The sequence below is a fragment of the Tamandua tetradactyla genome, chromosome 18, assembly GCF_023851605.1.
Source record: "Tamandua tetradactyla isolate mTamTet1 chromosome 18, mTamTet1.pri, whole genome shotgun sequence".
In the NCBI taxonomy this organism is placed as follows: Eukaryota; Metazoa; Chordata; class Mammalia; order Pilosa; family Myrmecophagidae; genus Tamandua; species Tamandua tetradactyla.
This window is the reverse complement of record NC_135344.1, coordinates 56,238,268-56,261,908: the sequence shown is the minus strand read 5'-3', so window position 1 is coordinate 56,261,908 and position 23,641 is coordinate 56,238,268. Positions and strand designations below refer to the sequence as shown.

General features: G+C 38.6%; 1 protein-coding gene and 1 long non-coding RNA gene across 7 annotated transcripts in view; one reads left to right on the top strand and one right to left on the bottom strand.

The window, feature by feature from the left end:
• LOC143662212 (uncharacterized) overlaps positions 1 to 23,641 on the top strand; it is a 337,353-nt gene that overhangs the window by 200,705 nt on the left and 113,007 nt on the right. Inside the window, exons 4-5 of one of the 6 annotated variants that reach the window (XR_013165221.1) lie at positions 10,147 to 10,202; positions 12,238 to 12,399. The exons of the other annotated variants lie outside the window; for them this stretch is intronic. This is a non-coding gene — a long non-coding RNA (uncharacterized LOC143662212). The remainder of the gene's footprint in view (positions 1 to 10,146; positions 10,203 to 12,237; positions 12,400 to 23,641) is intronic. 6 annotated transcript variants of the gene reach the window in all.
• Positions 7,966 to 21,134, bottom strand: AQP4 (aquaporin 4). Its single transcript, XM_077135736.1, has 5 exons — positions 20,981 to 21,134; positions 17,453 to 17,867; positions 16,372 to 16,536; positions 15,987 to 16,067; positions 7,966 to 12,371 (listed from the first exon to the last, which is right to left on the bottom strand). Exons 1-5 carry the CDS (start codon positions 21,010 to 21,012, stop codon positions 12,093 to 12,095), a joined length of 972 nt encoding a protein of 323 aa, XP_076991851.1. The 5' UTR covers positions 21,013 to 21,134; the 3' UTR covers positions 7,966 to 12,092.

Sequence of the window (23,641 nt, the reverse complement as noted above, 5' to 3'; positions counted from 1 at the left end):
TGGCAAATTTAACTGGGATTAAAAAGGGTTTTACCATGTTTTAAGGGAAAATTGCATGGAAATAAAATGAGTATACATATAATAGTGAGATTTATTAAGTTTATATTTCTTTTCCTATGTATTTAGATTAGTTCCAGAATTCATGGATCCTGCCTTATTCCATATCTTGTCCTAGAAGATGGTCATACTTTGGTTCTGAATACTGGGGAATTAACTCTTATGTCAGGGTTGGTCAGGTTATGCTATGGTGACCCTCAAATTTTAGGGGCTTAGAAAATGGTTTATTTTTCATTCTAGGTCAATGCCTTTATTGGGTCAGGAGAGGGTTCTGCTCCTGGTGGTTATTTAGGGATCTCAGCTAATGGAGAAGCCACATTTATCATGGTGCTGGCTGCATGTCAAAGGGCAAGAGAAATCTGAGAAGTCCACACTAGCTATTGGCTGCTTGACCCAGAAAGGATGCAAATCAGCTTGCTCATAACTCATTGGGCAGAATAAGTGTCATTGCCCCACCTAACAACAGGGAGGCCATGCTCTGAAGGAGGTAAGAAATGGAAATATTTGGCAGAAACCACTCCTGATTACCACATTTGGATTCCTTGATTCAAATTCCCAGCCTATTTTTGTTCTCAGCCTATCTTTGTTTGGAGGACACCATCTTATTTCCACACCACCTGGGAGCTCTCTTTTGGACACATTGACGCTTTACTGTCAAGGCTAAGAGAATGACACTCACTTTTTAAATCAAGAGGTGTGGTTAACATTTACCTTGGTTATGACCACAAGAAAATACTTCAATCATCAAGTAAAACTTTATTGTTTGCTTACAGAGAAGGGCTAGCCCTTTACAGCTTCAACAGTATGCTACTATAGTTTCTACTGTTACACTAACAATTCAATGCAAAATATCCATATAGCAAGAATTATACATAAGATGGTCTTTTTTTTGGTCATGTATTTGTGTTTTTCCATAATCAAATATCCTAAATGTCTTCACAGACACATATTTCCATATACCTCCAGGAAAAAAATATTTCAACTGATTCCGAAAAGTTAATAAGTGTCTTTAAGCCGTGTGCTGAGTTTTCTGGTATGTTCAACCATTTTGCCAGTAATGAACCATAAGTTCAGCCACTTTTACATCCAGAGACAACAAGAGCAGATGCTGCGATTATTAGGATCTCTTCTCCACCAATGAGTGTCATCCGTTCCATAGGTCTGGTGGATGGGGTATCGTCATCCCACCAGGGTTAATTCTTTAATGTTGGGAGGTTTGTGATGACCGATTCAGTCTCTTTACTTGTAATTGGCCTGTTGAAGTCATCTATTTCTTCTAGAGTCTGTATAGGTTGTTCGCATGTTTCTAGGAATTTGTCTATTTCATCTAAATTTTCTAATTTGTTGACATATAATGTTCATAGCATTCTCTTATAATCCTTTTTATTGCTGTGCAGTCAGTAGTCATGTTCCCACTCTCATTTCTGATTTTATTTATTTGTATCTTTTCTCTTTGTCAGTCTAGCTATGGGTTTGTCAATTTTATTGATCCTCTCAGAGAACCAACTTTTGGTTTTGTTAATTCTCTTCACTTTTTTTTAATTCTCAATTTCATTTATTTCTGCTGTAATCTTTCTTTTTTCTTTCATTTTGCTTGCTTTGGGATTAGTTTATGTCCTTTATCTGTTTAGCCCTATTTTCCTTCATCTCCTTGAATTGATTTAGAAGATTTGTTTGAAAATCTTTGATTAGTTGTTCCAAATTCTGTGTCTCCTCTACAGTTTTAATTTTTTCTCTTGACTGTGTTTTATCATCCTGTTTCTTAGTATGGTTTATACTTTTTTGCTGATATCTAGGCATCTGATTATCTTGATAAGTCTACTGTGAAAGTCAGTTTCTCTCTTTTGCCTAGAGTATTAGGTGTTAAGGCTCTTCCTTGACACTTGGCTCAATTTATTTTAGACCTTTAGAATAGACTGTATTTAACTAGTCAGATTTTTTTTTGCAGCTCTTCTTCATCTGATTCTTGCCTTGGATAGGCAGTACAATATTTAAGACTGACTTTTTGTGCAATTGTTTTACCCTTAGGAGAAACCTTCCTTTCTTCTGTTCCTTCTATGGGATTCTTGATCTTTTCTGTTTTTTTTTTGTTTGTTTGTTTTTTGTTTGCCTTTATGTTGTTTTCTACACTCCTTTCATTGTCTCTCACTGCTTTTGCCTGTCAGGTAAATTTTGGGAGGAGGGTTACCCCAGAGAGCTTTCCCAAATCAGTATTGCCCAGTAAAAACATGGCTAGGGACCCACAAAGGGGACATTTAGGAGTTCCAAAGTGCCCTGGGAAGGGGATCAGGATGGATGTCCAAAGCCTCTTTGACAGCTCCCTGAGGCTGTGCTTTCTAGGCTTGCCAAGCAGAGGGCACTCTTCAATAAGCTCTTCCCTGCGGTCCTGAGGGGGCCCTGCATCTTTAATCCTCCATCACCTTCTCCCCTTTCTGGGGCTGGGTTGAAGCAATGGCTGCTACTACCTTAATTGGGGTGAGTTGAAACAGTAGCTCAGAGCTTTGACCCACCGATCTGAATTCGCAAATTAAACACTGTGATTGGTGCTTGAACATGCCCACTCCTGTTCTTGGGGAAGAGGATTTTATGTCTCTTACCATTAGCAGCAACTATCCAGGGACAGGATGCCAAGGTGTGTCTGTTGTGAGAGTGAAGGATGGGCACTGGAAGCTGTCGCGGGGAGAGAGCTATTCATACAGTAGTTTATCAGCTTCTTCCTCCCGCTCTTTCCTGGAGGCTGTATAGTGTTCTTTTGCCTGCTGGAGCCCCACAACAGTTGTTTCAGACAGTTCCTGTTTGTTTAATATCTTTTTGGAGGGAGGACTGAGTTCTCAAGCTCTCTCCTGCGCTATCTCCCCTGGAAGTCTCCCCTGTTAGTCTCTCCATAGCTTTCTCGGTTCTTTTCCTTTCCTTGCCCACCTGGCTTGTAAGAATTTGAATTTAGGACCCCTGCTTTGTCTTTATTTCTCTGCTTTTTGACAAAGACAAAGACATGAGAACCATCTAAAAGATCTCTGAATATTCCTCTCTGACCCATTTATTTAGATCAGAGCTCTTAGATATCTTTAAATACATCATTATCCTTTTCCCGTTCTGATTCTGAAAGTGATATATGTTCACTGTGAAAAACATAAAATTCAGTGCAGACATAATCCTGCATTCTGCAGTCCTTTTGGATTTTGTTGTTAGCTTTCCATATATCCTTGGATGTGGTGATTAGGTCTTATGTGCCAGTCCCTGGAAGAAGCTAGCTATCTCTGGCTCAGTTGGGATATATTTGCTCCTACTTCTTGGCCCAGATTCCATAATGTTTTATTACTAAAGCTGAGCTATTTTTCCCAAAACTGCAATGGAAAAAAGTTAAACCAGCCTGTATATGCCTCTCTGTTTTTGTATATTTTTAGCCTGTCGTTCTGGAGATTGCTAAGAAAAATTTTTTTGAAACAATCAAGAGTTCAGGCAATTAAGTAGTTTTCCAATATCATACAATTCAGTAGCCAGAATTTATAACCTTTTGTGTCTCTCAGTGTCTCAAGGAAACATTTTCCACTTACATCAATCTGTTATTAAAAGCTTTTGAAAATGGACCTTACATGTAATATTTGTAAGTTGGTGACAAAGTTCTTTTAAAATTGCTTGAGTAATAGGAAAAATGGTATGCCTCTTAGAGAACAAAATGGGCCATTGTAATGTTAGGGAGAACATGTAAGAATGGATGTAATGGTTAAAATTAAAATGACATCTGACAATTACTTTCAATTTGAACCGAGGTGAAGAAAATCTGAATTACAATACTCTTGTGATTAAACTTTGATGAGATGAAAATGTCATCATTGTTTGATGAGAATTTTTTATTAGAGTTCAAAGAATATGAATGATTTAACCACAATGTACTGACACCACAGGGCTGAATAGTCTATATTAGTATTTCTCAAATCTTTCTTATTGTAGGTCACTAGAGAAATACCAACCACTCTCGTTCATCAGTTCTTTTGTGACTTTTTCCATAATATGGGCTTTGCAACGACAACATACACCTCAAGTCCTTTATGATAAGTTTTGACATTGAAATCCTGGAGTTGCTTAATGTGGAGAATTATTTCTAGGAACCGAGTGTTGAGATTAGGATATATATATATTTTAAGAAATACATTTTAGAAACTAAATTACTTGATAGAAATGGGGAGAGCCTGATTTCATTCTGTATTCATTGCTGAGAATCAAGATTTGGTAAGTCCTTTTATTCCACAGAGGAGTCTATTTCCTTTTAGCCTGACATTTTGACAATTAAAATTGAGATGAGAGGTCAAGTTTACTGAAAGACATTGTGTAGTCCGGTTTTCTTTGGGACACTAATTACAATGTAAGATGGATCGGATGTGCTGACCTAGCACAGGGATATTTTTTCTGCATAGGGCAACTCCAGCACTGAGCAGTAAGCAGAACAAGGGGCCATTTTTCACTTCTTATGCTGTTAGCAAGAGATAATGTTCACTATCCCTCCCTCCCTCCCTCTCTCCTCCCCTTTCTCCTTCATTCCCTCCTCTCTTCCCTCCCTTTCTTTCTCCTCTGGATGCCTAACATTTTAGCAAATATTTTTTCATAGTCATTGGTAGTACATCTCTACATTTTTGAGGATTTCTTCATCTTCAGAGAGTCTGGAGACAAAATATTTGGGGACTCAGTCTACAATCTTGTAGTTTGGAAACAAAGCAGAACTGGGCATGGTCAGTTCTCTTTTGTTAATGCAGATCTTTGCCCTCTTATTATTGAAGGAGAGGGACAATATGGTGTCCATTCTATTCAATTATTCCCAAAGTGGTTGCCTCTGTGCCAATGTCACAACTTAACCTACTCAAAATTGGCTTTATTTATAATTCTTAAAAAACCCCAGAGCCTTTTAATTTTATAGGCTGGTCTAGAGTAAGTGATCACATACTAGCTCAGATTATTGCCAAACTTGTTTTGTTGATTAAATAAATCAACAAATATTTAATAAATAAAACTAATTAAAAATTTTATAGAGCCTGGAACAAAGTAGGTGCTCCAGCATATATTGATTTGTGGGTTTATAGCTATACAAAGATTGAAATACATATTACTAGTCTCAATGCAGGGTAAAAAGAAATTGTCAAATTCGGTAAAAATATGGATCATCTAGAAAATTTGAGCTAAAAAGAGGAAGGTATATTGTACAAGAGGTTTCTATTTATGTCCTTGTTCCCTAAAGAGAGAGTTTTCTTGGCCATTCAAGGTTCCTTTCAAAAACTTTGTAAATTTAGCTGATTTATCTTTGTGGCATTTGCACTTGGGTGTTTAAATCTTTCTTGAAAGGTGGTCAAAAAGATAATCAGAGGTTAAGTTGGGCACAACCGAGAGATTCAAACATACTGCAGTCTCTACTGGATATGAAAAATCAGAGGCTTGGAAAAAGCAGATATAAAAATGGGGGATTTCGAAACCCTAAAACACAACAGGTAGAAGAAGTAGCACTGGAAAGTGGCCGAAAGTGTAGTGGGTAAGAGTGTACAGGTTGTATAGACAGACTGCTTTGGTTCAAATCCCACTTCTACCACTTAGTTGCTGTTTGACTTTGAACAAATTACTTACCCTTCTTACATCTCAGTTTCCTCACCTGTAAAATGGCGGTAATAGCAATACCTACCTCATAAGATTATTATGAGGAATGATTTCCTACAGGTAAAGCACATGTCTGGTGCAAAGTAAGTGTTCAATCATTAAAAGGTGGTGTTATTATCACTACTATTATTATTGAAAAGTGGAAGACCTTATTAATAACTTTGCAATAAATTCTCAACTCCCTTTTCTGGACTAGATAAAAATATCTTAACTAATGCTCCTTTCCTTTCTAGAGAAAAATCTACCAAAATTTTCTAAAATGTATCCTAAAGTTAATCATTGCAACAGTCAATCCTATTCTTTATTTGAGACCCTTTTCTAAGACTCCAGATCTGCAGTAATTTATTGCCTCTTTTGGTGGTGTACGTGAGTAATCATTTCATATGGGTAGAATATACTTCTTGTCTTATGATTGCTATTAGATTGATGAACGAATGAGAGGAATTTATGTGATGTAGGGAAATAATGTAGGGGATTGGGATTAACTGGGATCTTGGTTCCATTTTTGCTTTACCACTAGGGGCAATCTTAAATAATTTACCTGATTTTCTTAATCTCTTTGACTCTTAATTTCCTCACCTTTGGAAGTGGGAATGATAGTAATATTTACCCCATGATGCAACTTCAAAATTAAGTGATTGCAAAGGATCTTTGTAAATGCTAATGCCCTATCATGTGCTCATAGTTGAATAACCATTCTAATCCATTCATTCCTCCTCTTTCATTCCAACCCTTGGCCAATACTTTCATAAATATAGAGCTCTTTATGAAAGGTGGTTCTTAAAAAGTAAGAAGAGTATAGGTTATGATTTCTATCTGCTTAACAGATTAACTTAATTCCTTCCTATTGGAGTGTTTCATTCATTCATTCATTTATTCATTCATCTCACAAATATGGAGCATCAGCTATGTGCTGTCGCTGTGCTATGCAAAAAAGTGCTATGCTTTCAATGTCTTGGTTTCTCAGAGGTTTCTGACCATCTGGAGGTAGAAAAATTCAACCCAGACTTTTAGAGTTCTCAATATATCCTTAAATCAGAGGCATGAAGAGGTAGAAAAACTAAAAAAATAATAAGAATTCAGGTGACATAGTTTTAGACATTTTCCAAGCAGAATAATATCTAAAATCAGGCTGACATTTATACCTCTAGCTTCCCATGCTTGTTAAAATGCTTCTTCTTCTTCTTCTTCTTCTTTTTTTTTTTTTTTGCTGAAACACTCATTGAGCTAAATTTCATCTAACATCTGGCTATTATATAAATGTAACAATGAAAACATGTCTTGTTGGCTACACATTAGGTATAAATTTTAGAAATCCAATTAGTGTCTCATTCTCTCTCTACATTTTTCCTTTTATTTTTCTTTAGTGATTGAGTTCATTTGGGATTCCTAACTGTATAAGAATTCAAATATTTAGCACAAATCTATATAACAGAAAACAACTAGATTGAAGGATAGCACGTGGTGGTATTTTTTTATTGTAAAATATTCATTAATTCCTTTGTCATTCATGCAATAAGCATTTATTGAATGACATGTCAGGTCTGGTGCTCAATGCTGGAGAGAAAGACATAGACTAGATAAGATACAGTCCTAGCCCTTAAGGAATTTAGAATCTAGTGAGGGAGACAGACACCTACACAAATGATTTCACTCCAGTGTGATAAATGCTGTAAGAGAGGTACACATTCGCATGGCTCCTAAGCCATCACTCTCCACTCATCTGATGGGCTGCACACTACATAAATGACTATCCTCAATCCTTCACCGAGGGTCTATAACCTCTCACAATTGAGGGAGCTCCTCAACCAATGACCCAAGGGAGTAAGCCAGTACTCATTGAGCCTGCGTTATCCATCTGAGTAGGCAGAATCTGCCAAATAGCCAGAGGGTGGATCATCTATTTAGCAACACCAATCTCATTTGAGTCGCAGTTGTTTGATTTTTCACGTTTAGAGTCACTATCATGATACTTGATATCCAATGATCTATTCTGCATGGATGTGGACATTTTGAATTAAGCCTGTGAAGATATAACTTTCACTGTCAACATCTGGGCCTACCATAGTGTATACCCTATTGTCTCTTAAAAATACATTTGATTACATGGGTTTCATCACAGTTTTATTTGGTGCTGATTATACTCAAATATCTCAATATTCTGCTTGTTCTAAAGTTAGATCTTGAGATCTAGGTTGCAAAACTATGAATGAAATTTTGAATACCATGAAATACAATGCTTTCTTTTTAAAATCAAAGTTTATTTGCAAAAACTTAGTAGTATAAGATGAACACAATTCATGGGGATCAACCACAATGCTAATATTTTAATAGATTATTCCAAATATTAGACATTACAATTTAAATCTTTTTAACATTAGCTTGAATGTTGGCATAACATTTCAGTTAACAAATAACTGTGAAGATAGCCATATGTTCAATTTCTACTCCCCAGTTTATCATGGATTGCAGTTTTATTGTGATTTGGGTAACAAATGTGGTAAACAATTGTTTATGTATTTCCATGAATCATAAGTTTATTTAGTTAATCCTGAAAAGAATCTAGCAATACATCCCAGTGATTATATAAATTAGGTGTATTCTTCAGCTCATTGATTTTTAACATGAATGGTTAACACTACAACTGCTTTTAAAGTTAATGTGCATTGTACATGTTGCTTGAGATGTACTTTCAGGCTTTTGAGAAAGTGAGCTGCCACATATTTATTCCTGAATTAAATGACTTCCATTTATTTTAGAGAATTATAGATTTCAAAAGTTACTGCTGTTTTGGGGCATTGTGTAAACTAAAATACACATGCAAACATAAAATTTTGATAGAAAGGGTGAGTTTTGTTACATTATACTGTGCAGAGAGTCACCACATCTTCCTAATAATTTTCAGACTAAACACATTAGGAAAGGCATCATTACTTTCAGGTATAAATTGTTAGTAATTTGGTATTCTACAGTGCTTATAATGTGGCTTTATATTGATTATATTTATAGTGTTTGATATGGTTTTCTATCAGCTTAAAATGTCATCTTCAGCTGTCACAAGGATGATTTCTCTGTCAAATGTTCCCAATGTGTGGGGATGGTGTCAACACGCAGCAGCAAAATCCCTCACCAGGATTTATTTTAGCATTTGAATTTGTTATTCTGTTTTGGAATTTTCCTGTCATTACCATGTTTAAATCAATAAGTGTTTTGCCTTGTTTCAGAATCTGAGGAGAATATTCTGTGCTGTTTGGAATTAGAGCCTTTATTTAATCAGATAACTCAACCCCATCATAGATGTTAACCAAGTGTGTCTAATCTCATTATAAAATCTTCAAGATTGAGCAGAAGTTCTAGAGAGCCCCTGTGAGCTGCATTAGGAAAAGGATCCAACTATAGAACAAAAGTGTAGGGAGTTATAAAATGAGTCAAATGGCAGAAACAAAGGGTAAGAATCTCAAATTTTAGCCAACTATTCAGCTACCAAAAAAATATTTCCTTCTGGTGTAAAAGTTTGGGATTCTGAACAAAATGTTTTTATAAGACAATGAAAACATACATTCAAGTTCTGAACCCTAAATTCTATGAAAGCCCTGCAAACTTAAAAATGCCTCTTATCCTTTGTACTCTTTGACAATCTGCAGCTACATTTTTCATGTAGGGGTTACCCTACAATTTGGGCTGCTTGTACTCGTCCATAGGGAAGAGATGGTTGGCACTGTTTTCATGGCTGGCCCTCGTTCATTTATGTCCTCTCAGTTTTCCCTCTCTGGTGGCTTTTCTGTATATCCGTCAGCAGTGTTCTCCTGGGAGCAGCACTATGCACTTCGCTAATAAGAAAGGATTAAAGGAAAAAGCCTTCGTTTCCTAATACACTTGGAATAATTTGGTGCCATCCATAAGGCAATAGACCCCTGCTGCATAGACGTCATTAGAAAGGTACAATTTCATTACTTTTTACTGGTAGAGCCTTGAGTGAAATACAAAATAAGTTGTCTCATATGCAGGAAAAAAAAAAAAAAGCACTAAAACTTTCAATCACTTCATGCCTCTAAAAACAGTAGAATGAAAAATAAGTTTTATGTTTTTCACATTTATAATGCCTTCCTTTAGTAGTCTTTGAAATCATGCGTTTATTAAATATCAAGCAAAATGAAGATGAAAAGAAACACACTTATATTCTTAACCCTCAAATGAAGAACTAACTTGTTTTGAATTACTACTGTGTGCCAGGCACTCTGCTTGTTCTTAGAAAACAAATGCAAAAATATTCTTCTTTTTTGATTACTAATTTATTGACTGCTGTAATTGGAAGTGTCACTGTATAAAGAGGTAAACCATATGGCGGAATAAAATGATTATAAGCCAGAATACTGTAAGCTTATATGGAAAATCTTTGTATCCCTCCCTATTAACCTGACTTTTTTTTTTGAACTGATATGTCTGCAGATGGCTGACAGCATTACTTTTTGAGCTGAACCATCCCTGATCTTAAACCTTTTAAGGTATGTCATGCAAACATTTGAAATGATGGACATATTTCATCCTTGGGAGATTTGACCCCAAATGCATTTCTATGGGTTCCTTCTGGAAGTAACTGCTTCCCTGGCCTCTCCTGTGTAGAATGGACGCACCCTGGGACTTACGCACCCCCTTGGGAAATGCCAGGGGCACTCCCAGCCACAGTACTGTCATGATGACTGTCTGGGAACCTCCTACATTATTCTTTCCTAGCACCGAAGAGAATCAGGTTTAATAGTGGTCCATTATCTCACTGTCACAGACACACAACGGCCATTAGCACGAAAAAGTGGCACACAAATCGAGCTATGCTTAATAGAAAACCCTTGACTGTCAGCTATCTATAAGCAATTTCTTGCACTCATAGGTTTTTGCTTCACCAGTACTAGCTTTTGTTCAGTGAAATTGACATTTGCAGCTATTTGTCTAACATAAAGCCTAGATAGTCAAGGTGCTAGAAAACTGGGGTTTCCAGAGAACATACTACTGACAATAAGGCAAAACAGTACAGGAAAAACAAACTATGTTTATAAATAAATTAGTAATGAAAACACTTTAAATAGGTCTTGAGTTATGTACAACATCTCTACAAATAAGAGACTGGTCATCTAGTTAGTGTTGAATACAGAATGTTCTGAGGTTCTAACGTTTTATTTAATAAAGGTGTTTCTCATGTCTTTCAAGCATTTTAATTCACTCAAATATCACGACATTCACAGTGAATATTGTCAACAAATGTCATGAGAAGCAAGAACTCATCAGAGAATGGGACTGGGCAGGACTAGCTTACACTTTGTAGAATGAGCAGAGCTTAATAATCAACACAAAGTCATGACTTACTAGTTATGTTCTTGTTATCAAAAATATGTCTTAGCTAAATGTTTAACAGAGATAACCAAGGTTATAAACAAACAAAACCCCCAGTTTTGTCAATAAATTAAAAAAAAAGGCGGTTAAGTGGTTAAAAACTTAGACTATGAACCTAGTGTGATGTTTTTGAGTGTGTGCACTGAAAACAGAACAGTCATTTGATAACAGAATACAGATTTCATTTTTCCTTGTGATTTTTGTGCAATGGTAATCTTTCCCCCACCTTCAAAAGATTAAATGGTTCTGCTTATGCTGACTCTCAATAGGTAACTCCCAAGATTTGGATGCTTTGATAAATGGACAAGGTTCTTGAGCATCCTTTTCAAACTTCTAGGCTTTAGTCCCATATTATCTTGGACACTGAGGAGGAGGGAGGAATATTATGAGTTGGAGATGGGACTGAAAGCTGGGCATTAGCAATATAAATGGAAACAGCCCATTAGCAATGACCTTTGTTAATATTCTTTTTCGAGGTAGTGTTACAATAAGGGTTTGCCCATAAAAAAGCATGCTATAATTCCTATTGTGAATGTGAATGACTCTGTGACATACTGTACTTTGCCACTGATAAACTTAATTTATGGAATAAATATTCAGATGAGGATTGACCAATTTTATAGTAGAGGAAGGATAAGCAGATAGGTTTGTCTGTAAATTCTATCAGGCAAGACTTAACCAGATCTTGATATGCATTTTAAATTGGTTATTAATGAAAGACAACTAGATAAATATTATACATGCTTGCTATGGGTATATACTTAATTTTTTTTTTTTATAATTTGGGATTCACAATATGTTTCTTCCTTTCCTCCTTGATAAATAATGAAATTTTTAATATTTAGACTGAGGAATATGACATGAAACAGCAAATATGTTGCTTCCATTTTTCTTATTGTAAAAACCTGCTCATGTCTAATTTATAACAAATCTGTTTCTTTAATGGGTGAAAGGAAATCTGAGGATAGTTCTAGGGCTTCGCGTCTGCTTTCAGTGCTATCTTCTAGTCATACTGAAGACAATACCTCTCCTGATGGGTCCTTCCCCTTCTTCTCCTCACCTCGGTCAATGTCAATCACATGCACCACCCCGGGTTTTAGAATCAGGTCGTCAGTCTCTACCTGACTTCGGTTGTCCTCCACCTCCATGTAGCTCCCTTTTGTTTGCTGAGCAGCTTTGCCGAAGGCTTCTTTGAAACGACGTTTGAGTTCAATATCGGGACAGAAGACATACTCATAAAGGCCACCAGCAAGCACAGCTCCTATTATTGGTCCAACCCAATATATCTGGAGAAAAGATGGAAGAATGTGGGTTGTAAGTAGAAAAAAAAAGCTATTCCATTAAAAATGCTCATGAATATAGTATTTAGCTGGGTTAAATTAAGAGATCAATTGTGCCATGCATCAAAAAAGAGAACTGGAATTCAAACAAGAAAATATTCTAAATCATATATTGCTAAGTACCAATGAAACAGAAAAACAAGAAATGACTGATACTTCCCCTTTACTCCGTTAGTTGGTTATGACTCTTCCCATGTTCTCTTAATTTCTGATATAAGACAACTCCTCTTTGTTGGTACTACAAATTAAGCAGACACTAAGAATTCTTCAACTAAAGCAGAAAAGAAAATTTCTGGAGAGAAATGTCCTTATGTTTCAATATTGCCATCTTATATTGGTTTTCTGCATAATCGTGATCACAGTATGGATTTTATTATTTGGGGGTGTAGTTCTTCAGTACAGCATTATATGGATCCCAACTCCACCACTTAGCAATTTTGTGAGGACTTGGGTCAGTTTTTAAACTTTCTAAGCCTTAATTTTCTCATCTGCAAAATAAGGATTATAAAATACATACCTCATGGGGTGTAAGGAATAAATGGAATATCACTGGTAAAGTACTTAATAGTTCCTAGCTTGAAATAATATGCTGTGTTCCATGTTTCTCAGACAATTCGAAGATGTACGTGACTAGGCTGGCTCTTGTTAGTCATGGTTTTCCTCGTGTTGTGTGCTCTGCCTCCCTAAACTTTGGTGATTTAATTGAAAACTCCATGTTTTATTTACTACTTTTCTGGCAGAGTGCTTTCATCCTCGTGGCTCTTATGATGGTGGCCACCAAAAAACCTGTACTGAGTTTATGAGTAATGTCTCGTTGAGGATTAACAATTCCATAGGATTTATAATTCAATAAATGGAAGTTTTGTATCATATCACTATGTGCCAAGATAAAGAGCAACATTTGCTTTAGAGTATGTGTATGCTGTAGAATACTCGCTCATTCAACAGATTCGCTGGGGCAACAGAAACCTATTTATTGACCACTGTGTTTGAGCTGGCTGTACTTACTTGTAGTACCTCATTTAATTCTAACAATAATCTTTGAGGTAGATATTATTCTTATTCTTAGCCCCATTTTATGGATAAGAAACTTTAGGCTTGTTGAAGATTTCATGTCTAGCAAGAGGTTGTGCTGGGATCTCAGGTCTGCCGGCCTTCTGAGACTGATTTCTCCAGTACACTACACTTCTCTCTTTTGAAAGACACATGGCCAATGCTTCTTGTTTAAAACAGCTTCTGGAATTAAATCTTACTTAGCATCTTCATTGCAAAATCTAAAGAAAAATCAAACTTTAACCTGAGCTGAACACATACACTGAATAGGGAAAGTGTCAGTAGAGTGGTTGCAGGAACAAAGCTCCTTATCTCACATATGAAAGAAGCCGGTATGATTGTTTATCTTCTTTATGCCCTTTCAAAGGAGAAACCAGAGCCCTCCTATAAATGTCTTTGCGCTTTGTTCCCCTGATAAGATTCACATGCTACAAATCCCACAAGGGAGAACACAGACTGCTAAATAATTACTGCACATCCCCAAAACACTTATGTAAAAGACATCCAGCTGCATGTTCTCAAATATTAAACAAATCTTAATTTGAAGTTGCTATTCCAAAACCAAGTCAAAATATACTTTCAGATAACTTTTAAAAATTATAAAAGTAAAAAACGTTTATTACTGGAAATCTAGAAAAAACAGAAAAGTATTGGGAAGAAAATGAAAATAATGTCATTACATTAAACAAAAAGAATCATTAATTTTTTGGTGTTCATTTTAGTCATCTATCTATGAAGATATGTGAAATTTATTTTAAATTTCACAAAATCATACCTATAAAATGAACATTCATTTTCAGTAAAATTAAATTTACTGTATAATAAATACAAGAGGAAATCTTAGCTTGTTGATTTGATGAACAAGCTAAGACTTTTCCTATTGCTTACATCTTAATTTGTTTACCACAGCTAACAATGAATATAAACATGTTATCCACATTTTCAATTCCTCAGATTACATTAAAGGAGGTCATTTGTCTCTATTTTAATTACAAAAATAGTTTGAATTTAATAAGTTGAACTAAAACTTATAATTTTATCATAGACTTACTGGCCATTTACAGAGGAAGCATTAAAAATTCCAATTGCAGTTAGTTTGACATCTCTTTTGAGATGTCAACGGAAAAATCATTGGCAAATTGACTAATCTCATGGATGATAGTGCTGGCCAAGTCTTGGCATGCTGTGTCCCAAGTTTTGTTTCTCAGTTGTTCTTTAATGGTATCAATTACTTTGAATTACTGGTACACTTGACTTAGAAGGGAATGCGTATAGTAGTGGTGTTTCTCCTCATTCACAATGAGCAATGGTTGAGTAGGTATGACTGTCAATAACTACCATATGCATCAAATTAAAACACAGGTGGCATATTCTGTTACATTCATGAATTGAAAATAAAAATTGTAAAATAGCATTTACAACATATAAATGATGATAAAAGCCCCATTTGAAGCTGGCTTACATACTGCTTATATTTTTTTTTTTTTTTTTTTTAGAAAGGGAGGAAGGGAAGGAAAGACAGAGAGAAGGAAGGAAGGATGGAAGGAAGGAAGGGAGGAAGAAAGGGAAACATCTTTAAACATTTTCTTGTTTTATTATATTTTGTTTGTTTGTTTGTTTTTTTTACATGGGCTGGGGCCGGGAATCGAACCGGGGTCCTCCGGCATAGCAGGCAAGCACTCCCGCCCGCTGAGCCACCGCGGCCCGCCCGACTGCTTATATTTTTATTGAAGTTATTTTAAGCTAAAGTTTGTGACCTTTGAAACTGTCCTACATCACTTAAGAGATTTAAATTCCTTTGTTGTAATAAACAATTGAAATAAAATTGAGTGTGATTTAAAAAAAATAGATAACACTACTGTCTTGAAGAATCATCAGGACATTCTTAAGTTGGTTAGGCATAGATTGGAAAATGTGCCTTTTCAGAAAGTCATTTATTTTTCCAGCTATGGTTATGGGGTTAATAGCGTAAACATTTGCACCATTTATTCTGCACCATCTGCAGTTCAAAGGCTTCCAACTCACATGCTATTAATTGGGTTCGATGCTTTTGTAAACAAAAAGGTAAATATTTTTGCTATGGGCAGTGCTTTAAAGCATTTCTTTCTTTCTTTTTTTGTCTTTTGCAAGTCATTTTCTGTTATTGCTGAAAAAGCTTTACATTCAATTATTTAAATACCATATTCACTGCACCATCCTGATTTTAACTTGTTTCACATAGGCAACTCCATTTACAATATATTCTGCTGTAGTCTGTCAGATACAGTGCCCAGAGCAGCATTTAAAAAAAAAGTGAGAGAAACTATTACTGAAGGCCCAGAACAGATACAGTATGTGATGTTTTGCAGCTGATCTGTGCTAGTTTGAGTCCTTATGAAGGATGTACTTAAGTGGGGATTAAGTTGGAAGGAGACAGGAGAAACTATTGAGCAAAATGAGGGTGAAGAAGAGACCCATGGGTAAATGTCTTCACTCTGGGAAGACAGGAGCTCTCAATATAATGGTTACCCAATGGTTTTCCCAATTTCCCATGATAACCGCAGGTCCAAAGGATCTGGCAGGGTTCATACTGGCCCCAGTATAATTGATCTGTAAGAAAAAAAGAAAACAACTTTAAATGTTGCTAAAATGGAGCTACTAACAGGTGTCATTCATTGCAATTTGCTACCATTTGCCAAGCCGTTTAGGGGAACTATCAAGATGTTAGCATGTTCTTATTAGATAGCTAGCAAAAAAACCCAACCAACCAACCAAACAAAAAAACAACACCTAAACTGGACAGACGTGATTAGATGCTAAAGAGCTATGTCTATAAAACACAACAACTTCAGGCCAGCTCTAGGGTGAGGATAAATGAAACAGATCAATTATTTAAATGGACTTGGAAACTTACTGCAAATAAATGTCCAATTGCAACAGAAAATCCAATTGCTAAAGCTATTGAACCAGTGACATCAGTCCGTTTGGAATCACAGCTGGCAAAAATAGTAAACACCAACTGAAATGTGATGATCAACTCCACCAGGAGACCGTGACCGGCAGTAAGATTTCCGTGAACCTAGAAAGAGAGAAATATTCCATCTGAGTTGAAGCAAGAGTACAATTTCTATGATGAGGAATCATTGAGAAAGGCTGATTTTATCCCCATAAAAAGTGCTGGTTAATTTGTGTCTCCTCTCTGCCCCCACCTCCCCCATTTGAAAACAAAAAAACAAACAAAAAAAGGAATAAATTTCTACCTATTTTGGGTCATCACAGAGAATTATTCTTACAATGGGTAAGTAAAGGTTGTGCTGAATGCCCTTTTCTAGAAAGAAAGCAAAATCTGCCACTGTTGCACTTAACTTATCAAAGAGTTTCTTGAAAGTCTTGTAATTTTATATGGTATGATTAAATCCATTAATTAGGCTTATATTAATTAATATATTTCAATTAAAATTTAAAGTGTGTGTATTTTTTTAATCAACCCTGGTGCTGAGCTAACAAATGATATTCCTAATCAGCTAAGAACACAACTAGGATCGAACACCCAACGTTTGTGTGCGATCCTTTACGTGAATTATTTTAAGTCTCAAGAACACGACAAGAAACAAAACTGCTTTTGCTTGTGAATGGATAAATAATCGTTAGTTCATTTCATTTTATATAACGTTATTGAATATAATAAAAATGCCTTAAACTAAATATATAGTCAATATAGTAACTGGGAAGGGAGGCAGAATTTTTGTGCCTCTCAGACCTGAGTTAAATCACTCAAAAGCAAATAATGATTTTGTATGGATACTTTCAGTGTTCCCAGAATCAGTTTTCACCCTTATCAAGAATCATCTGCATTCCCCCCAGCCAGGGCATATAATTTCCCTGGGAATAAATGAGCAAATTTAGGAAGGTTGCTCAGGTCCCTTGGGCGCCATCTAGTAGAGTCTACAAGAAGCTTGGAGTCCTACTAGGGAAATAAGGGCTAACAGTGCTACCATGGTGACTCCCAAGCCTCCCACAACGCTGGGCGGTGTGACCAGGTAGAGGATGCCTGCTCCAGTGATGGCTCCCAGGCACTGGGCTGCGATGTAGAAGAGGGACTTGGCGAGGCTGATCTTCCTGGTGCACACCATGGCCACGGTCACCGCAGGGTTGATGTGGCCCCCGCTGATGTGGCTGAAGCACTGCACCATGGTGGCAATGCTGAGTCCAAAGCAGAGGGAGATGAGGACCATGTCTCCTGGTAAGGGGTTTTCCGTTCCACCCCAGTTGATGGTGGATCCCAAGCTGAGGAGAACAAAAAGAAGCATGGCCAGAAATTCCGCAGTGACCGCTTTCCAGAAAGCTTGTGTCCAGACCCCTTTGAAGGCCACCATGATGTTCTCTCTTCGACACAAAGGTCCACACTTACTGAAAAGAGAAACAAAGCGGCATCAGAAGCCACCAAACGAGCTGTTCGTCTGGAAGGGTTTATGAATTCGAGTGAAGATGGCCAAGCTTGCACTGTTGCCAGCTGCTGTGGGAAGAGGCTGCCTAACATTACTTGCATACAAGAAACAATGCAAAGAATGCTTCTTAATCAATAGTCAAGAGGTTGTTATCCCAGTCTCTTGATTTAACATTCAAAGATTATCAGTCTCCCTGGAAAATTTCTGAATTGTCCCTAGAATGGAAAATATTTAAATCATATTCCTTTAAAAATTAGTAAAATACACTTACCTGGTAGTTACTACTCTCAGAACAATTTTTAATTTTCAACGCATTTTTAATAAACCCTTTATATTTTAAGCATAAAGCAATAGAAAAGGCTAGTCTTTTTCAGTTTCCATCTTCATTGCTTCAAAACGGCATTCTGGCAATGGATTCGTAGAGGACCAGCTCCCTCCACCAGGAGAGACTCTGGATTGAGAGGAGGCCTGCCCGGAAGCCAGGCAGACTGAAAGATTGTCTTTTGAGTGGGTCAATTCGCTGGAGGCAGGGGAGCTCATAGTGAGTGTGGCATCCGCGATGGGGTTGGGCAGGGTCTGGGCCCGGGCACTCTCTCCCTGTGCCTCCGCGCCAGGAGGGAGGGGGTGGACCCCCCCACCCCCCCACCCCCCCACCCCGGAGTCCCGGGTCCAGGCCCCGCCAGAGGGACGGATCGGGGCACGCGGCACAGGGACGCGCCAACCTCAGGCCCAGGGGAGCCTGGAGCGTCTCAAAGGGCGAGGGAGAGGCCCCTCCCGGACTGTGCCAGGCTCCCGGGCAGCCGGCTGGTGAACAAACACAGCGGCCTCTCGCAACGGCCCACGAGCGCTGCAGTCCCCGGGAACTCGTTCTCCCCGCGCCTACCTCGGCGCGCGCCGGCATGTCTCCAGTAAACTCGCCGGATTAATCTGCATCCCAGCCCCCCGGGGGGCGGGGGCTTTTAAAGTGTTAGCTCCTACCCCCACCTCGTGCCCGTCCCTCTCCCGATCTTTCCTGTTAACGGTCAGAAAAATCTCTCCCAGGAGATCCTGGAGGCCGGTGGCAGCAGGCTGCGCTCCCGGGTAAACCCTTCCCGCCCTCCTGGGTCAGGCCAGCGCTCTGCACAGCGAGGTTGGCAGAGGTCGGGAAGGCAAGTTATGGAAGGAGGGTGTGGCTAAGGGAGCTGAGGTCCTCAGGGTGGAAAGCTCTATGGAAGGCAGTTTCTCTAGTGTCGACTTTAAGGTTTTCCTTTTTGGGGAGCTTATAGGGGCCAGGTGGTGAGAAGTCACAAATCCATTTTCCTCTTATTGTCTATGCTCTAAAGACATGAGAAGGGGTGGGGTTTGAAGATATTACTGCCAGTTGCACATTCTGGCAAGAAAAGGTTAGGATTCTGCTTGGGATGCAGTTACTCCATTTACCCCATCATCCAAGACATTTGACCCTGTCCTTTGCTGTTAATAGTCATGAGAGCTAAGAAGTGTGGAGTGCAAGCAGACTCTAACCACAGCCAGCTATGTATGTAAAGAGTTAAAGTCAAGTACTTTAAGAGATTAAAATGCTTGCAGTTTCCCCTTGGCATTTTACTGAATAGGGGTTTTTATTTCTCCACATTTACTACCCTCTTTGGCTTGCCTTCGGGATGGGCTGTGAGGAAATGCTGAGCTAAAAAGGACTGAGTTTCCTTCCTTGACTTTTAGGATCTCAGCTCAGTCTTGGGTCTGATAGTGGGCTTTGCAAGCTGGAGTGGCAAGAAAAAGGGAAGGCTGGCCCCAGGAGGGGAGCAGCCAACCATTGGCTAAGTGTCCTTGGCCCAAGTGAATTCTCGTAAGTGAATCACGTAATTATGAAACCCCCCAGCTGGGAGGACAATGGCATCATATTCCCTAGAGGAATAGAAAATAAAACAACAACAGCATTTGGAACGGGGCAGGGGGGAGAGCACCCAGGGAGAGCCATTCAGAATGTCCCCTAGTGTGTGTGTGTGAAGGGGAGGACTCAACTCTCAAATAGAAAAAGAAGTCCTGCGGGTCACTTCTCAACTCACCCGTAGCCCACGGCTGTAGCTGGGATGGCAAAGGGGCCAGGGGCTGGCTGGCTGTAAGTGAATTTACTGGGGAAAAAGGAGGAGAAATCTTCCTAAAGCAGGAATCTAAAGAAGTTGGGTGGGCAGGAAATGGTGCCTTTCAGTCAGCACAGGAGAGCGCTGGGGAGAGGCAGGGCCCAGGAAAGGGCCAGCCTCCGGGGGTACCCCCTTCCCCTCCCATCTCCTCTCACTTGCTCCTTCCCCTAAGTTCTCTCTCCCTGCTCATTCTCACACACACCTGTTCTACCTCTCCAGAGACCTAATTTAAGAAACACAATTGCTCTTTCTGCTTCAAAATTTTCCTCAACCAGAGGAATAAAGCAAAAACAACAAAAACCAACACACAAAAACCAAACAGATAATTATACGCCTTAAGAGTGCTTCTGGCTTCCTTTTGACAATCCACAAGTTCTGCTGTCCTTCCAGCACAGAGCGACCAGTCTCAGTCCACCGAGAACCCCAGTTCTGTGGCAGAATCTCCTCCTAGCTTTCCAGGTAGTCACTCCAGAGTCTCTGGTAGCCCCTTATTATCCCCGGGTTTCCTTACAAGTTCACACTCAATGGAAATGGATCAACACGATTTGTTTTGCTTCTTTGCCCCATAACAATGGGGGTTTATTGATGCAACTGGGTTGCATGGTTTCAGGCACAGTGCTTTCTAGCCGAACAGCCAGCCTGATCTGCTCCTGAAAATCTGAGCTCCTGGGTGAGTAACTTTTCTGATGAAAAATACCACTGAGAAATTCACCTCTATAGGGTAATAATCCTGTACTTTCACAGGTCAAGGATCTATAGAGGACTTGCTTTTTAAAAAGCATCCTGTTTCATCTCCCTTCTGCTGGCTGTATGCGCCCAGTACCCAGATCTAAAAGATCCACCCACCTGCAGAGCCTTGCCTTGTGGATTCTGCCTGAGGAAGCATAAGTAGCATTTCTCTGTAATAAAAGAGAAAGTTTCTTCTTTGGGCCTGGAGAGGCAAAGAAGGACTTACCCCCACCGCCTTGCTGCGGGTCTGTCACTCATTCCTTCCCCGGGCAGAGTGAGGCTCTCTTGCCTGCCCCGCAGCTCCCAGTGCCCTGGGAGTCAGATTACGGTCACTTGTCTGATTGGGTTTTTGGAGTGTAGGGGTGGAAAGATTCTGCACCATGTGGCAATTGCTAAGTTATATTTGAACTTGAAGTGACTTTTCCCTACCTGATCACTAGCGACACATGGCATTTCAGGAACATGGAACACTCACGTTGTTTCTTTAGCTAGTAATCTTTCAAAATGAGGACTTCTACAAATCTTTATTTTAATTCTCCTTGCCACAAAGAATTGCTGGGGATTTATCTTGTTTGACTAGGTCAAATTATAGTCGGAGTTAGGCAATTATTAGAAAAAGGATTGTATTATCCAGCAATTGAGTTAGAGGCTGCAGTGCATTTGTTTTTGGATTGCAAAATATCAGTATCTTCTATTGATGTTTGGTATTTTTGATCTGAGAAGCAGCATGATAAGCTCCATATAGGTGGCACTTATTGAGAGAATAGAAAATAAGGAAAAATGGGAAATGAGACTATTCCAGGTTCCTTGCCTGACTGTTATATTGATAATAATTTGTTGGGTAAAAAAGTAGCAAATTTAAAAAATACAGAGGTTGGCCGGCACAAAATTTTTAGAAACTGCAGGTAAATTGAATGCCTAGAAACATAGGGACAGGGTTGACTGTATAATTTGAGGGACCCATTGCAAAATGAATTCAGGGCTCTATGTTCAAAAATTTTTAAGAATTTCAAGATGGCAGCAGCAGGATGAGATTCTTATAAACGTGGGACCCTGTATGGCTGCATGGGTGTGCACCTATGAAGTCACCCCTGCCTGGGGAATTAGGTGAGCTCTGGAAAGTAGTTCTGAGAATTAGGTGCCTGCATTAATTGTTTTTCTTTAAACAGACCTCAGATACATAGATTGGAATAATCATAGTCTTTGTTTTTGGCACTTTGTCATCTCTGGTGCATACATGCACCTCTTTTATTTACATTATATATATATTTTTACATTCTATTTTTAAAGATGCATTTTATATATTTTTAAAAATACATTGAACACCTGTGAAACCACCACTCAACCCAGCAACTAGAACTGTGACAATAACTCAAATCTACCTTTCTGATCCTCCCTATCTCTTGCTTTGCCTCCCCACATATCACCTCGATTCAGATTGGATTGTTTTTCCAGAATAAAATGTGGCTAGAAGCAGTAAAGAAGAGAGAAGAACAGCCATCAAACTTTCAAATCACTATGAAAAACTCTTTGTTTTGCCTTCTCTTTTGGATACTTGAGACATAGGAATGAGTGAAAAGCTCTCATTAGAAAGAAGAATTAAAATTTTGAGTGTGAATTTTGGAGAAACACTTCATTACTATTTCAAAGCATTCTCAGATAACAAAGATTAGATTTGCATTCTCAAGAATGCGATTGCACACAGAATATTGTACATTAGTGGGTTTGGTCTTTTTAGAAATAGGCTCCCTGAAAGTCAGAATAAATTCTTATGAGAGGGGAAGGGGGAATTTATTTGAACCCACAGAGAACACTTTAAACGTTTTATATTGATTCTTAGAACTGTTTACCATTTAGATTTTAGAATGATATATAAAAAAAGGTTCAAATGCTTTTTAAAAACTTGAAAGCTTTGGCTTTGTTTTGGACAGATGTGCTGAATGTAATTACTTCTGGCCCTAAGAAAATTGAGTCAGAAGTGTTTGTGAAGTCTATGAACCCCTGAGACAATGCTGTAGTGTTTAGATTCCTCCTTGTGATGGAGCCCTGTGGTTATATCCAACATTAACCCATACAGAGTGGTACTCTTGAGGGCTGCTGGAGAGTCCAAGTCCACTCTTTGTCCAAGTCCATTCTTTGCAAGTTGCTTTAGGCTTCATTAGCATTCACTGTGCCCCCTCAGCAGTTCCCGTCACCATTTTACAAACTGCCAGCAAAACTTGGTTACCGCAGTTTCTCAGCCTTTTCCCCTTTCTTCTGGCTGGCTGATCGTTGCCTGGGTAGAATGTGTTGACAGTCCAGTTCCTAAGGGGTGACAGTTCCCATCAAGGGAAGGGCCACCCCAGTTGGCCCCAACTCATACACTTATTTGTACTCTCAGCAGTGTAGACTAAGACCAAGCAGGGATTAACCCTTCATCTACCAGAGGTAGTTTTTCTTATTAGGTATTACCTATCATTCTGTTTAATCGAGATGGTATTATTGATCCCTCCTTTACTTTCAGTCCTGTGCAATAACCAGCCACCTGCCTGGCTTCCCTGATGTGGTTGCCTAAGGTGATGTATGTAGGATATGAAGATAGCAGAAAGCAGCTAACACTGCTGTGGTGATGGTAGAAGCAATATGAAATGGGGGAGCCCTGGCTTCTAAATTGAACTGTTTTGATCTGGGCTTAGAGCCAAATGAGATTTGGAATCTTTTTTTCCCCCATCGGTAACTTTAAAAGGGACTAGATCCATTTAAAAAAGGAGGAACAACTTATTAATGAAATCTTCTTGATTTCCTTATTTTATGGTCCCATGATCTTCATTTTTGGGGGGGGGGGGAAGGATAGGTGCATGGCACCTTGATTAAAGTCAGTCTTACATGTCAGCCAACCATGTTAATT